This window comes from Ochlerotatus camptorhynchus, unplaced genomic scaffold (genome assembly GCF_037179485.1).
Source record: "Ochlerotatus camptorhynchus isolate MF236.1 unplaced genomic scaffold, CSIRO-AGI_Acam_v1.1 ptg000689l, whole genome shotgun sequence".
Lineage (NCBI taxonomy): Eukaryota > Metazoa > Arthropoda > Insecta > Diptera > Culicidae > Ochlerotatus > Ochlerotatus camptorhynchus.
This window is the reverse complement of record NW_027041166.1, coordinates 489,049-506,782: the sequence shown is the minus strand read 5'-3', so window position 1 is coordinate 506,782 and position 17,734 is coordinate 489,049. Positions and strand designations below refer to the sequence as shown.

At 39.0% G+C, this 17,734-nt stretch overlaps 1 protein-coding gene across 1 annotated transcript; it reads right to left on the bottom strand.

The window, feature by feature from the left end:
* Window positions 1-14,999: 14,999 nt before the first annotated feature.
* LOC135714661 (carboxypeptidase B-like) lies at window positions 15,000-16,506 on the bottom strand. The gene is made up of 3 exons (XM_065238041.1): window positions 16,367-16,506; window positions 15,582-16,314; window positions 15,000-15,521 (listed from the first exon to the last, which is right to left on the bottom strand). The coding sequence occupies exons 1-3, from the start codon at window positions 16,453-16,455 to the stop codon at window positions 15,000-15,002; spliced, it is 1,344 nt and encodes a 447-aa protein (XP_065094113.1). The 5' UTR covers window positions 16,456-16,506.
* Between the last annotated feature and the right edge of the window lie 1,228 nt (window positions 16,507-17,734).

The following is a 17,734-nucleotide window of genomic DNA, read 5'->3' as shown; positions in this document are numbered from 1 at the left end:
TAACTCTGTGCTGGAACTCGATATTCTTGACGAGCTGAAGTCACTGTCAGCAAATATAGCCTCAACATGGAGCGCTGCACCTTTGCCTTCGCCATCTGACTCGTGCCCCAGCTTGGAGCTGGAATTAAATAACAACAACGATGACTCAGGGTGGCGTCTACTTGGAACCAGGAAGGTATGGAAGGCAGACTGGACCGAGTACGATGCCCGAAAATCACGCCGTTTGATACAGCAAAAATAGCTGGAAAGGCTTAGAACGTGACGAAAACAAAACTTGCTCAGCAACAACAACAATTTTGGCAACAACAACAACAATAACTTATCTAACAATTATCGAAACATAAGCGGCGCCGGTGGTGTAGTGGTACACGTGCTTACCTCTCACCCCAGCAGGCCTGAGTTCAATCCTAGTCGGCACCGCCGGGATGTTCTGAGGCATAACATCTCTGATCACGCCTTCCTTCGGAAGGGAAGTAAAGCCGTTGGTCCCCGGTTCATGAGTTGATGGATCGATAGGTAGGATCCAGGTGTGGGAGCTGCCTCTCTGGCGTCGGTAGCATTGGTGCTCAGCACGGAAAACAAGATCGACGGAAAACAAATAAAGGAAAAAAAAACTATCGAAGCAACAACACTAACCGTAATAGTTTCCACAGCAGTGATATAAATCGCAGTAACTTCAACCACACTAATTACCACGATAACTACAACAACGATCATAGTAATGTTCACTTCGTTAGTCAGAATAGAAACAACCTACTGCCACCTGATCGAGAGCATCGACCCACAATGCAATTCCAACGAGGGGAAATCTTAAACCCCTACCCGGCATGCGATGTATACCCACTAGACTGATGCAAAATTTGACTTTTTCGCTCCACAGTGCTTAAATGGTTTCAAATCGGGTCCTGATTAGCCTCCAAAAGTTACAACTCATTTGGTTAGAAACAGACTTCGCACAAACCATTTTAAGTTTACATGTAAATTACTATGGGAAATCTCAACTTTTTGTTCATTGCCTTCTAGTCTTTTTCCATATTGGGCTGCAAAACAGTTCGATAGCCATTATTAAAGAAAAATTTCTCAGCTACAACTTTGCTGAAGATCGTTTCTATGTAAAACGAGACAGAAAAAATTATTAATTATTTAATAAATTGGTAAACTTATGACATGATCAAGCAGCTGCTCTGTAGGCAACACTGTATTTTGCAGTGTGACATAGTAGTCATGATTTTTGTGTCCTATTCAACGCCCCAGAAACACCAATGTTGCCTGCTGATCAGTTGATTGAGCATGATCATAAGACATCAGCGCATTGAACAATTGATAACTTTCGATCCTTGCATTTAATCAAAAAATGGTCTTGAGCAAAGTTGTAGCTGGGAAAATTTCCTACAAGTACAGTTGAAAGTTTTTAAAGCAAACCGATATGGTGAATTATTAGATAGACATGAACAAAAATTTTGGTTTTACCATAGTAATTCCCATACAAACTTCAAAGGGTTTGTGCCATCTCAGTTTCTCACCAAATGGGTTCAAATTTTGAGAGGTTAGTCACGATCAGATTTGGAATCGTTTAAGTATTGTGGAGCGAAAATTTCAAATTTTGCATCACTCACCCACGTACCGTTCCAGTGCACTTGCCGGGATGGCTGCAACTGCATCATGTGAGGCGTGTGTATGCAGGAATTCGTGTTTTGTACGAAATTGACGCACCCCTTGGAGGAAGACAATGATCCGGCAGACCCCGACATTATCCAGAACTTGACGACTTCTCTACATCAAGGAGAGGCACTCGTGTTTTCTACGAAACTAACACGCTCCATAGAGGAAGAAAATAAAGAAGATCACGACGATTTGCAGAACGAAACAAATTTGGAACATGGATCAGGGGTAAATAATTTTGATAATAGTTCTATGAATGACAGGTTGCCATCAACTTCTTCACCAAATCTTCAGACCACTACAGAAATTTTGGTATATTGTCAAAATGTTAACCGCATGAAAAGCGCCGGCAAAATGAATGAAATTAATAAAAAATATATTAAGTTCTACTTACTCTGTCATAATGGCTAATGTAACAAGTTGGGATGAAAATCGGGAGGTGGAGTATTAATTGCGATTTCGACTCAATTGAATTCAAAAATCGTTATGGCTACTAAATTTAAAGAGTAGCAAGTAGCAGACGAAACACATGTCTTTGCTTCTGTATACTTTCCTTAAATCAATGCTCATAAGGACACGTATGGTAAGTTTTTTGGAAAAGCGGAAGAAATTTTGTCTAAAGGGTGATACGGTCAAAATTTGGTCAATATCAACTTTACGTATTTCTTTCAATTTTGCATTTAAAAAACCTGAACACCCCTCATTTTGAAGGTGTGTGTGTGTAGAATGTTGCTCCTATTTTGATTTTGGAATTCACTCTTCAGTTGTCAAAATGCCGTCCAAGCAAGAAGAGCAGCGTATCAAAATTTTGCTCGCGCATCGCGAAAATCCGAGCTACTCGCACGCAAAGTTGGCAAAATCGCTAAAAGTTGCCAAATCAACCGTTACAAATGTAATTAAAGTGTTTGGGGAACGTCAGGAAGTCTGGATCGGGGGGAAATCGAAAACCGGAAGCCGCTGAGACGACAAAGAGAGTTGCCGGTAGTTTCAAGCGAAACCCTAACCTCTCTCTCCGAGATGCCGCAAATAAGCTGGGTGTATCGTCTACAACCGTGCATCGAGCCAAAAAACGAGCCGGACTATTGACTTACAAGAAGGTAGTGACTCCAAATCACGATGATAAACAAAATACGACGGCCAAAGCGCGATCCCGGAGGCTGTACACGACGATGCTGACGAAGTTTGACTGCGTGGTAATGGACGACGAAACCTACGTCAAAGCCGACCACAAGCAGCTTCCGGGACAGGAGTTTTATACGGCAAAAGGAAGGGGAAAGGTAGCAGATGTTTTCAAGCACATGAAACTGTCAAAGTTCGCAAAGAAATATCTGGTTTGGCAAGCCATCTGTACCTGTGGCTTGAAAAGCAGCATTTTCATAGCTTCCGGGACTGCCAACCAAGAAATTTACGTGAAAGAGTGTTTGAATAAACGTCTGCTGCCTTTCCTGAAGAAACACGGTTGTTCCGTACTGTTTTGGCCGGATTTGGCATCTTGCCATTACGGTAAAAAGGCCATGGAGTGGTACGCCGCCAACAACGTGCAGGTGGTTCCCAAGGACAAGAACCCTCCCAACACGCCAGAGCTCCGCCCAATTGAGAAATACTGGGCTATTGTCAAGCGGAACCTAAAGAAGACCAAAAAAACTGCTAAGGGCGAGCAGCAGTTCAAGGCAAACTGGCTTTCTGCGGCGAAGAAGGTGGACAAGGTGGCTGTACAAAATCTGATGGCAGGGGACAAGCGTAAGGCCCGGCAATTCGGATTTGGAAAAGCGGAAGCCTAACTGAATATTTTTCCTGAATTTTATACTAATTGAACTTGAAAAAGAAATTTAATTTGATTTTTTAAATTAACGATTTCACCGATTTACACGCGTTTTCCCTTGACCAAATTTTGACCGTATCACTCTTTAGTTTATCCCCTGAAGTAAAAGTACATATATATCTGGGGACTTTACCCACGCAATGTTGACTTTATTTCTGATATGGGCAATGAAAGCATCTTACTTCCAGTTATTGGGGAAAATGAAACACTCCTTTTCATTTTTGATAAAATTGCAAATTTAGGACTTAATCAAATTAACCACGTGAAAAATCAAAAAAATTGTTATTTAGACCTTTTATTAACAAATACTTATGAAGATTTCTGTGAGACTGAATCGTTAATTCCCATATGGAGAAATGAAATGTTTCACACAGCAGTAGAATATTCTTTATTCGTTCACATAAATGAAAGAACCAACGACTGCGAATTTGATGAAATCTTTGATTAAAATTCTGCAAATTATGATAACATTAGAAATAGATTGAACATTGTCGATTGGCAAGCAATATTAAGAACTACAGGAAATGTTGAATGTACAGTTGACGTATTCTACAATGTGTTGTTTGAAATAATACTTGAAGAAGTGCCAACTAAAAGAAGAAGACGTCAGAGTCATGCAAAAAATCCGGTTTGGTACAACAAGGAACTGAAAAATTTAAAAAATCGAAAGCAAAAAGCGCACAAATTTTATAAAAAAATATAATAGTGAAGAAGCTTTGGCATACTATTTAGACATTTGCGATCAGTTAAATTTGGCCGTCAATATGGCATTTGAGGAGTATAATTTAAAAATTGAACTTGAAATAAAATCTTGTCCTAGGAACTTTTTCAATTATGTGAAAACCAAATTAAGATCTGATAATTTTACATCAAAGATGCATTTGGACGATACCCAAGCAACAATTTTTGTTTTATTTAAGTTTTATAGCAGTTGATATAACCAAATTATACAACCTTCACTGACGACCACATTGCTTTAACAATCTCATGAGAACCGCAATACAGCCATGTCATGGCCAATTGGCCCATTTTTAATGCAGTCATTAAAACTTGATATGCGAACTACTTTAGGAGCATAGGATTTATGTCAGTTTTATCACACTCTAGACGTGATTGTTAAAAATGAAAACATAAAACCTCCTCCAGGTCAGAAAGTTTTAACAGCCTTCTAATGACTACCATAAAACTATATTACAACCGCATAAATCGCTCCTGAAGAAGTTGATAAAACATGATACGCAAAACATTTTGACAACTTTGAAGGTTTTAAGTTGGGGTTTTTGGATGATAGTTAATATTGAGAAATATTTTATTGTGGTTTTATTCTTTCGATGTTTGATGTGAAATCATGATCCTTGTCAGTTGGTAATAATGGATGATATTATTGTACATTGAAAATAAGACGACTTTATTATAATTTTAAACCAATCTGTATATGCTTCACAGCATGCCGTGCAATATTTATGGTGATTATTATACCAAATAGGAGCATAAATTTAGTGCGCCATATGAATACTAAAATATAAGGATATTTTTAATTTGTCTGCATTAGCACCATGCATTAAAGAGTCATTCAAAGATTATCTATTTAGTACAAAACTGTTACTACTGTTGAGCAATAACCAGTCACATATTATTTAATTATACATAGACGTATGAAAGTGTTTTATTGCCTATCAATTAAAGCGTAATTATTCATACTGTGTGAAATTTGTTCATACGGCGACATTTTTTTTCGTTATAACTTGCTACTCCTTAAAAATACCTCAATATAACATATTCTCCTAGATTGGAATTCTATAGCAAAACATAAACCTAATGGTTGTATCTTAGCATTTCGTAGTCCAAATTGAGAGCGTTAAGTTATATTTAAGCTATATAACTAGCTTGCTGGTTTTATTCGGTACAGCGAATCAAAACAAAACAAAAACCATGACCACCTGTCAAAAAGTCAACATTCCAAGCGATCCTCCTATTTTCGCTTGTAATCAAGATGTAAGAAATGCTTATTGGATCCACTAAAAGCTTTTTCAATACAAGGTTTAAAGCCGTGATGTCAATACTGGCCATCTCCAAACGGATTTAGTGAAACTGTCGGCGTTGCTTTAAGAAGGGTTTGTGGATCTTTCGGAAGTGTATCGGAAAGCCGCTTGTTCAATATTTTTAAGAGCTCCTTCACCGCACTGTGCCTTATGTAGGGATCGTATAACTGTAGTTCCTCCAGGAATTTCATATTGTCGATCGTCTCATCTTCATCGTGTTCAGAAGCACTGAAGGGGTTTTCATTTCATATATCTGAATAGATTTGTTTTTTATAATGACAAAAAATTTCAGAGTATTTTTTGTTGTAGCAGTATATTTCTTATCTGTGAATCTTAGGCCTCTGATAAAGATGATAGTTGTAATGAAGCTTTAATGAAGGTCTAAGACTGCTTCATGTTTTATATCGGTCATAAAAAGTGTACCATAAAACATAATTGTATGTTTTGTTTTGGTTTTATTCTTCAGTTATAAGTAGTGGTGCAGAACCACCTTACAGCTACCGTTAAAACTATGAAGTCTGAGTTTTAATTTAGTAGTCATAAAACAGTTTTATAGACGACTTGACGGCCTGATTTTATGACAAGCACACAAAACCGTAATGCAACCACAGGCTGGAAGGGATGCTATGATAAAACAATGATAAAATAAGAATAAATCTTCCAAGCATTTAGATTGTTACTTGGGTAGGGTAGGTGAGAACAAAAGTGCAAATTTCTTCCAAGAAATCTACACGACGTTTTCAGAAGAGGACCGTGACAGTGAATATTTTGAATCTTATCCAGAATTTTCAAGAGACTTCAGCGTAAGTCAAATCAAGGCTCATGATATCATAAAGGGTTTAAACAATTTAGATGCATCTAAAGGTTCTGGCCCAGACGGTGTTCCGCCAGTTTTTATGAAAACTTTAGCAACTGAACTTACTGCTCCATTATTTTGGATTTTCAATATGTCACTGGAATCCGGAAACTTCCCTAAAATATGGCAAAACTCGTTTTTAGTGCCTATCTTTAAATCGGCAAAAAATCCGACATACATAATTATCGTGGTAGAGCTATTATCTCTTGCATTCCGAAACTTTTCGAGGCGATTGTAAATGAAAAACTCTTTCTTCAAATTAAATACAGAATAACTACTATGCAACATGGCTTCTTTAAAAGCCGTTCAACAGCTACGAATTTGCTCGAATTAATTAATTATTCCTTGAATGCAATGGATAACGGAAACCATGTAGAAGTGTTGTATACAGATTTCAGCAAAGCGTTTGATCGAATTGACATACCCATGCTTCTTTTTAAACTTCAAAAAATGGGAATTCATCACGCACTCCTCAAGTGGCTTGAATCACATTTAACTGACCGCCCTAAAATAGTAAAATACAAAGGAAAGACATCAAATCCCGTTGATGTCACTTCAGGAGTTTCTCAAGGCTCCCATATAGGTCCGCTTTTCTTTATTATCTTCGTCAATGACATATCTTCCATTATTAAAAAATTGAAGTTTTAATCTATGCTGACGACATTAAACTTTTTTTGGAAATAAAAGACGCCAAAGACATCATCACATTCAAAGAAGAAATACAGAGATTCCATACTTGGTGTAAAAAAAAAACCTGCAACAATTAAATATAAAAATGTAACTCAATTAACATTAGTAGAAAACGAATCCTACCCGATATAACAATCACTTTAGGAAACCAGATCGTAGAAAAGTTTGATAGAGTCAGGGATCTAGGTGTTATTTTGGACTCAAAACTTACTTTCACCGATCATTATAACACAATTATTAACAGAGCTAGCAACATGCTTGGTTTCATAAAACGTTTCTGCTATAACTTTCACGATCCGTATACGATAAAAACATTGTACATTGCTTATGTAAGATCGATATTAGAATATTGCAGCATAGTTTAGTCTCCTTGTTCAATCACCGTCCGTTCAAAAGCAGTTTCTATTGGATGCACTCCGCAAGTTAGGTTGGACTCAAGGGGTTGGTCACTCTACACAGTGTGCCAAAATCAAACTTGGGCACACCCGGGTGCAATCATTGGCGTTGTTTGGCACCCATGGTTACAATTTTTATGATCTTTAAAGCTACTGGCAACACTGAAATCTTTCTGCGCCTGCGCAGTGTGCAGTGTCAAAATGTTATTGATGTTGCCACTCCTAATCAAATTATTTTCAAAACAACCGTGAATCTCCACCAAGTCTCGCCATGGATTCTCAAAATCGTTACACCTGTGACGGCAGTCACATCCACATTTCCTTCCAGATGAAGAACAGCTAACAGCGGTATCTTGACCTGACCGAGGTTTCCGGCCATGGCTACACGAACTAGCGATGCAGCTCCCACGGCTGCGACTGCGGCTGCTTCCAATGCTGCTGCTGGTCCGTCTTTTTTTTACGAATTTTAGAGGAAACGGAACAGCAGCAGCAGCGGCAGCATTGGAAGCAGCAGCAGCTGTGGGAACTGCATCGCTAATTAGTGTAGCCGTGGCCGACGCTGGAAATCTTGGGCCGGTCGCGACAAGCGGTGCTTGAGTTTCAATCGAAAAGTCAACAACCAAACAAAAACTATACCATCCGACCATTCGAACTGCAAGAATACATCCATGGCGGTGGCTGCTACACCAATCATTCCATCGTTAAACATATAATGGCGGAGGACCGTCTTGGCAAAATCTCAAATAGTTCAACAAATTATTTTTACTCCTGCCTTTTTGCACTTCCAACTGACAGCTTCATAATGAACGGGAGTTTTGTGCATTTGAGATCGATCGCGCTGTGGTTGCACTTCATGATAGCGTTCACCCCCAGGGCTACGCTCGGGAACTCGACCAACTTCCGATTTCAGCGGGAACATTCGCACTTGCGACGGGTGGCAGTCCTTGGTGGTGAATGCAGTCAGCAGCAGATCCTCGGACGGCATACGGGTGGGGTATTGAAGAAGAGGAGAATGCGATTTTTGCTGGCCTGGGAAGCGATTGTTTTGGAGGCGCTGAAGACCTTGAAGCTGATCGAATTGTCCTGCAGCGGTGCGTCCTTCATCAGTCCGACGTGTGTTCCGGTCGGTGTTGGTTTCCAGTTTTCCGACGGATGATTCGGTGCAAATCCGTTTCCTCCACCAGCTCCCAAAAGAGTTGGTTGACTAATGATTGACGTTCGGTGTGCGGGGTCGGCCTTCCGCCGAAGATGAAAAGATCGTGTAGCAACGAAGCTCGTCCGTCGTCCGTTGCAGGCATTCCTGGAGACGGATGCATCCAGTGTGTAGTCCCAACTGGAGTCCGTGTCGTTTTTGAAAACATTGAATAACAAAACAAAAACAAGAGCTGTTAAAATACCGGGTTGCCAAACAAGGTATTATTCACAAGCAATCAAATGTCAGTTCAATGACTTTTTGGCACTGCCGGTACAGCTGCGGCACACTGAGGTACACTTTTAAAAAAGTTGGCGCAAAACAAGTGTGTAGAGTGACCACCCCTTGGTTGGACTGTATTTCCTCTGCCATCTTACACAGGTCGGTGTATGCTCATAAATATCCAAACATTAAAAAAGCGTCGTGAATTTGCTATGATTTCTTTCGTAAACGATACCGTATCACATCGCATTGATTCAATAGAACTATTGTCATCCTTAAATTTATATACACCATCTAAGCATTTACGAAATGAGTCTGACGTGTTTTTCTTTTGCTGCGTATTTTTCGTCAGCGAATTAAACATTTTTGCTTTAAATTTGTTAATTGGTATGCTGAAATTTAGTTTCAAGTAACATAAAGTTAGCATTTAGTGATATATCGTGTGTTGCCTGTGATTGCCTTGAGTGACTCGGTTGACCTTGAATCTAACCTCCAAAATCTACGACGCAGCTTAAATTATATTGTTCGGTGTAGGTTTTCAGTGCTTCCCAGGAGCCCGATTCTAAGAGTTCGGATGGCACACTTTCGGCGTGTAGTTCTATTGAGAGATTCGTCACGCCCGGGAACGTGCTGATTACGTGTCCGTCGCGAGTGTTGGTGGTGATTCGGTGGCTGACGTTGCCGTTTATCAGTAAGTTTTCCACTTGCAAAAGTGCTCGGCTGCTGGACTCTCGCCGGTGTCGGAGATTGCGAGCAATATGAAAGATGCCTCACTGGATACGCCCAAGAATGGACGGGTGGTAACTGGTGGTCGCGAAAGGTTCCTTTGGAAAGCACTACACGGAGAACAAATTATAGCAGACGAAATTATTTTTCCGGTCAAAATAACTATATTGTTCAATTGTTTTAGAGATAACCCGATACTATAGTTGATATGACTATATATAGAGGGCAACAACTATAGTCCATAGTTGGTTCCTCGGTTGGCTCAACTATATTTTTCAGTAGATGAACAAACGTCAAACTTCAAAATACAACTATGTTTTAGTTGATTCAAGAAAACTTTTGTTAGGTAAGCAAAATTGTACAATGTTTATTAAACGAACTGCTCTTCATTATCGACATATTAAGGAAGTTTGTTTTGCTTCTTTATGGATTTCAAAAACACAACTGCAAAATCATAAAAAAGGTGAACAAGAACATTCAACTAAGATTTGACCCTTGTTCATTTGCGTGAGAGCCAGCTGTCCTATTGCCTGCTCTACGCATCACAAGTTAAAAGTATGTGGATTTATGATGATCACTTGAAACCAAATTATATAACTAAATTACATTTGACGGTTGTTGTAGATGATCAAAGTTATAGTTGAATTGAGTACAAGATGAACAGTTGAATCTATTAGGTAGATATGATTGAGTTGATGGTCAAATTAATGTTGGAATAACTATAGGTTTCTTTCAAACAACAATATTTTTCCATGTGAAAGTAACTATTAGGATTGTTATCTTAACTTAACGAATTTGTTCTCCGTGTAGACGTGAACCTCCCCCTACATGACCATGGCAATGCAAGACAATTTGTGTTCGTTGAAGTAACTATTACGACAAAAGTGAATCGCGAAATGAGATGCAAAACGTAGAGAAAATTACGGAACGCATGAATTTGGAGGATCGAATTAACATGGTGGGACCAGTCCAAATACTTTTTATAATTAAAAAAAAAAACATAAACTAAATACGTGCCAGGATTCAAATGAACTTTTTGAAACTGGAAGTGTGTGTGTAATACTAATATCCAATTGATAGAGGTAATACATACATGCGGGGCTTAATGTAAGTGAAAGTAACCTCGGAATGGGCGTGACTCTCCAGACCTTCTGAAATTGATTGCTGGATCTGCAATAGAGCTATCACCAACAATCAATACGAAACTAACGATTTTAAATTGGCTCACTACTTGACTAGCCTATTGGTCCCAAGCAAACGATTAACGTATCCCATTCTAGTCGAAATGCTAGTACTACGCAATGTTTGTTTTGATTCGCTATGAAAGTTTGACAGATAAAATGAGGGGTTATTAGTTTTTCGAGGGGTGAATCGATTAGCTTGGGACCGAAGAGAGTACCAGAGCTGAGCCAAAAAGTTGAGCTCGTTTCTTCGGGACCTTCTGATCTTAGAGTTACCTCTATGCTATCACCGTCTAACTCCCGGACTAAAGCTGTCTACAATGACCATAAATGTGACATTGTAGAGAGAGTTCTTCCATAATAACACTGCCGGCCAGTGAGGGTTAGAGGGAATACACACACACACCATCACACCATAGAAATATATTTGCTACAAATCGTCATCGTACGAATTATGCCAAATTTGGACCCTTAAACCAAATGATGGACACATATAATAAGCACTTCGATAACATTGACTTTACAATGACAAAAACCAAGTTAAAGCAATATTTTAATTCCTTGCATAACGTCAGCTAGCTGTTCTCAAGACATATTATAAAAAAAAAAAAATGTAAAACGGTCTATACTGATTGACAACAAACAAATAAATAAATAAATAAATAAAACATAATGATGCAGAATTATTTTCTAAAGTATAGTTGGTGCTTTTGGCGGCAGCCTGCATTTGTTAATTTGCGTTTACGGCATTTATTGTTTAAGAGCTATCATATAATCTATTATGTAAAAGTAACGTTACTTTAAGGAAAACACAAGTCGATGTACTCAGAGAAAAATAGAAAGTTTTCTTTTAATTATTAGGTATTAAATAATCTGCGACAGTTTGACCTGTATCGGGGTAAGACGGCCACCTTTGTTTGGCATGTGTTATAGTACGTTCAGACTACAGAGTTATTACATGTTATAGCGCTATCTTGATGGTGGATTCTGTGTTGCAATTATTTGACAACCGTTATAACATGTTATAACTGCTCAATCTGGCCAGCGCTTTATGCCTCAAGGTTGAAACTGAATGCAGTAAATAATAATATTTAATTTCTAAAATATATCAGGCTTTTTCAGGGAGTCCACTGGAAACCCGTAAGAACAGTAAATTAATAAAACTAAGTTCTGGATTTTTAGGAAGATTCTGTTTCCGTCATTATACATAAGATGATCAATGCATTCCAAATGGTGATGGTTCACTGGTAAATTTGAAAATCTCTTACTACGCGGTGCTAGTGTGCATGTGAACTTCCTGTTTATCTGTAAGCTTTATCTTGAAACCATCATCATCTACGAAGTCAGGATATCTACGGGAAGTCCACTCGCTGACCAGTGTGACATAGTGAGAGATTTCTGAACTAACTAGCCCTAACTAAATTAGAAAACATTGGTCACCTGATCAACTTTCCCGAAGACGGAAACTTTCTACATAGAAACAATTTCAACGTTTATTTCATACAGGAAATTGAGTAGCACATTAGCGCCGCATACTGAAAATTTTTGTACTACTGTGCTCTAACCAATTCGCCTTTACCTACACACTTTGAAAATTATAACGAACTCGGTTTAATTTTCTACCGACCCCTTCGGTTACCAACGAGAAACCGAATAAATGGTTGAAAAACATTTTTTTCAGACGTATTTATCGAATCAGACCCGAATTTCGGTAAAATAGTATAAATTTGACAAATAGAAATGAAGACCGAACCGAAAAGTACGATAATGTATCGACATTTACGAATTCGCTACGTGAAAACCGAGAAACTCGGTAAACTGAACCGAATATTCGCTAAAGCGTGTTAAACGTCAAACGCTTAAACGTCATGCGTTCCACTTGCGCTCAACTTCGCGACGGAAATTTTAACCGAAAACTAAGTTCTCTAAGCTGAGTCTAAAATTAGGCAGCCATTTTTTCTCGCGTGGGCTCGTCGGACGTGTGCAAAACTTAAGTAAAAATGGAAAAAGTTCTGGAGCAGCTGCAACAGGAGGATGCACGTTTGACTGAGATCTTTTGTGAGTATTTGAAACTAACGGTATAGTTTTATTAGCAGGCATCTTGTGCTATAGTTTGTTTCTCTTGCCGTGAAAATATGCAAGGTTATGTCTCTGGCTTGCAAAGGCATTTTAAAAGCCATTGGAATAGGAATGACTTCAAAGTCAGTGATATATTTTGATTGCACTTTTTCACGCTGTATTTCGCGTTACGGAAGTTTTTATTCGCCAAAACAAATTAAATAAATATATTTCATGCATTTCTTTTACAAAACTGATTTTATTTTTATTAAAATTCGAAGCAACGTATCCTTAATCAAAATTCAAAGCAGGATTTGAAGTGAAAACCGAATTCCATAATTAATCATGTTTTGTAGCTTTGACATCATCCACATCCAGAGGGCCAGTCACTTTTGAATGTATGGGAATGGTAGGAAACCATTTGGAAATGCATGAAAATTTTCAGTTTTTATTCATTATCGCCTTTATGGGCAGTTTTAGATGCACAAAAATTGCACGAGTACATTACTATGGCGATAAGGTAAACACTCGTTTATTTGTTTCCTTCTGTGAAAGCATGTTTAGTCACAAATCGTGGATTTTTTGATATTCTCCATACTGCAAAAATGATTTTCCTACCACTGAAGGGGCGACATCTCTCGGATCTTCAGAATAGCTACTACTCAAATCATATAATTAATTACAACAGGTGTGTCGGTTTGTTTGACAGCGTTCGGTAATTCTTAAGTAAACCGATGTTTATTTTTCGTCAACCGAGATTTTCGGTAACTTTGACAGATTGAGAGTAGCAAAAAGAACTAACGACAGCTCGGTTATTTTTTTTTTTTTTTGAACCGAACAGACTACCGAGCGTTCAGCAGATAAAAACTCGGTTGAAATCAAACCGAGTTCGGTAATATTTTCTAAGTGTTGGCCAGGATCATGTGATATTGCATGTGGCCAGCTTACCCCGTTTGTTTTTTTATTATTTAGTATTTCTTGGTTCGTATTAAAACATTATCAAATGAAAATGAAATTTTCTGAAAATCAATGTAATAAGGGAGAGTAGGGGCAGGAGGGGCATAGTAAGCTTCTTGTGCTTTAGCCTTGGATTTCTTTTCGTTCGAAACAAATTAATTGGTCATTAATCATTGCAATGGTGATATTGAACCTACTACCAATAAATTTGTTAGAAACAATTAAAAGTTTAGGCCTGGATTAAGGGATGCTCATTATGCCCCACGTGCTCACTATACCCCTCTTATCCCTACCCTAAAGATCTATTGATCGCGGAAATTTTAAACCGTTTTGGTTAAATTTTACTTTATGTTTAGGGTGACCATCTTATCCCGTAGCCCCTACAAACTTTAGCTGATATTACGTAATACAGGCTGTCTTACAATGAGCAGTCAAACATATAATTTCCTAGGGAAAACTAGTTGTATGACTGCTCATTGCAAGACAGCCTATATTACGTTACTTCAGCTATAGTTTGTTGATGATAATTGTATTCCATTGCCTACCAACAGAAAGACAATAAAGTCAGCAGGCTTATTATTTAGGTGCTAATCCCGTGGACGAAAAATCATTCAATACGCTCTTTTCAATGGGTACGAATACTTACTGTTGAACGTTGTCTGCGATCGGATCAAATTCAATATCGTGCTGCTCCAGAAACTGTTCAAACTTCGACTCTGCGTAATGGCTCACCATCACCCGAGCCTTTCGGTTCAACCGTGGAACATCCCAGAAGTCGTAGTTATTATCCTTTACCAGCTCGTGCAACTGATCCAGCTGCTCACGCGTTTCTGGAATAATCACGTACAACTGAAACCTGCAAACAGAAGCACGTGGCACCCGTGATTGGATAAAACAAAAAAAATCCACTGCGACGCGTTCGGCCTATCTTACTCGGTAAACTCTATCCCGTACGTTCCAGCTGCTAGTGCCAGAAGCATGCATCCCAACACCGGTAGCCACAGTTTCATCTTGCCCGGTAGAACTTTATGTAGAAACTAACGACCGTTCGAATGACTCGATTGAAGTAGACGACTTGGACGACGTGACTTATCAGCGGAATCGATTATCTTGGACACCGGATTGACTCCGTTCCGATAAGAACGCATTGAAATTAGTGTTGTGTATTTATTGTTTATTCGTTTGCGATTTATTGATCAATTCATGTCCGATAAGGAGTACGGAGCTGTATTATTTTTACGATTCGAACCCAATGGGATAATTTTCTGTTCACCGGCAAATTTGCCGAATACTTTGAACATCTCGAAGGCTTCCTTGCTAATTTTCTGCATTTCCGCAACACTGATAATGAATCCATCACTGACCATGGCGCCACACGACAATTCCAGCGTGTATACGTACTCAACACCGTAGCTACCGTAGATAAAATCATCGCTTCCGTTGGCTGGATAGAGCAAGAAAGATGCACTTCCGACGGCATATTCAGGGCCACCGATCGCTTTGATGGCCTCAGCGGCCTTGTCTCCCAGTTCCTGCAATTGAACCTTATTCGGTGCATCAACGTAGTCGTACCCATAGGGATATAGGATGTAGTCTCCGCATGAATGTACCGCCAAGTAGACCTTGGTAGCTTTTGCATAATTCGCCATCATCAGCATGACGGCTCGTGTTTCCAACTCTGATCCAGGTGTGGGACCTGCATATCCAGATGAACATTGCTAAAATCAGTGTTGTAGTTCAGTATGATGACAACCATGTGAAGGAGAATTGATACTTACACTATCATAATACTTCCACCTAAATGGAAAATTCCTGTTCAAATCCGTTCCGATGCAGAGCATATTGACTGGTGCTCTATTTTTCCTCCACAATCGATTATGTTCATACGTGTACACATAGCCATCCGGATTAACCACCGGCATGATAACCCAGTTGGTTTTGTTCAACAGATCCATGTTCTCCGCAGAACGCTCCACCAATTGATGGATCAGGTAAAGCACAGACATATGCCCCGCCCATTCCCGAGCATGAATTCCACCGTCAATTAGCACAATTGGACGAAAATCATCCACCTCTCCGTTAGTACTGATAGTGATGACTTTTATCGGGCGGCCTTCATATGATTTACCGTAGTCCTTCAAGCGCACTAAACTTGGATACTCTAACGCAAGATAGTCCAAGTACTGATAGATCTCGTCCATGGACCAAAAGTAATCAAAACTAGCTCTTTTGTCAGTCTGTTCAACGCTACGACGCTTGCGAGCACGGTTTTGGTTGTAAACATGTTCACGATCAATCACACTTTGAACGTCGTCGTATAAAACTCGATGCTTGACGTTATGATCACTCAGGTACGCCTTCAATGAATCATCGTTCCAAGGACTAACCATCACCGATGAATTTCGATCAAGAGCAGGTGGACTCCAGAAATCCAAATCCAACTCGCTGCTCACCCGGTGAAGCAGCTCCAATTCAGCACGTGTCGACGGTTGCACATCGTACAGTTTATAACTGAAAAAGAGAATGTCAGCTACTGTCACAAAACAAACTAAGCGCAAATTACTTTTTATACGAGACCGCGATATCATCTGCACTGAAAGCAGAGGCCAACAGAGCTGATAGCAGCCAAACTGCACCAAAAATCTGTATCATCCTAACGGAATGAGCGCGACCGTCCAACTGATAAACCAAGCAACAGACGATCGCTCGACGTACAACTTCGACACAAAACAACCGGTTTATTGGACTTTTATAGCATCTGCTTTGTTAGCACGCAAATGTTATTAGATGGAACGAATCGTTTTTGACCCATCGCACCCATTTGAGTTGGGAACCATCGCCAAGAGGAATCCCCACAACAAGGGAAACATTTCATAGTGTTATCTCAAACCTGCATAGATGGAACAAGTAGAGTAAATTTAAATTGATTATGATGCACATAAATGGAGCGCTTTACGTTACACACGTTTTAAAAATAACGTGTAAAGTCATGAGATATGTAATGGAAGATCTTAAATATTGTACGAAACACCCATCTTGCTAGCAAACTTGTAAGGAATACTTCTCTCTGGTGCCTACATTATGTGAAATGAAATTTAAGTTTACACTCATGGCATTATCAAGTCAGTATCAATTTCCCGCACAATTGGGATCTTTATAGCATTTTAATTTTGAAAAAAAAATATCGATTTTTACGGCTTCGTTTTCTGAGCACAACGATATTTTTTCTAACCCTTAGACTTTCATCTCGAATAACTTCACTGTTTGACACTAAACTAACAGATTTACAGCTTGCTCCCATACAAAATCCCACCTAGGGGTGCTACGATGGTGATTTTTGTTAATGTAATAGCACTAATTTTGAATAGTTCCATTGTACCAAAATTGAGGAAATTTTGGATTTCGGTTCCACTTTTAATGCAGATTACGAATATGGATTTACCTCAAAAATCATAAAGAACCCAATAGAGCTTTTTAATTTTGAAAAAAATAAATAAAATATCTGTTGCTGAACCAGTCTTGTAAGCGGTCACGGTAGTCGACACATTTTCTGTGATAATTGACTGCCTCCGACACTTGCAAAACAAGCTATCATAGTACAGTACCAAACTAAAATGTCATATGACAGGCTCTGTTACACGATACGGTCGCCGAAGACCGTCACGTATGTATGTATTTTAGTTTTTCTCATATTAAGAGCTGCTGATGTTGTACTTGTGTGAATTCTGAAAATAGCAAGTAATGATGTCCTAGTAATAATATTTCTGATCAGAAATGGTTTGATTTACACCAAATTAAGGAATTACAACGAAATCACACATGTTATATGATAGCTATTTTGATAATTTTCTTTTAGCTCGAATGTTATTCTACCGCTCGTGTTGCGTGAGAGAGACGACGGTAGAGCATGAGTGTTCGAATACAAACAGAC

Excerpts from the sequence above, each read along its gene's own strand:
- LOC135714661 (XM_065238041.1), bottom strand. The coding sequence starts at position 16,455 with ATGATACAGATTTTTGGTGCAGTTTGGCTGCTATCAGCTCTGTTGGCC. Across the intron at positions 16,315-16,366 it reads ATCGCGGTCTCGTATAAAAA|TTATAAACTGTACGATGTGC; the intron begins GTAATTTGCGCT and ends TCTCTTTTTCAG. Across the intron at positions 15,522-15,581 it reads GGTGGAAGTATTATGATAGT|CAATGTTCATCTGGATATGC; the intron begins GTAAGTATCAAT and ends CACTGATTTTAG.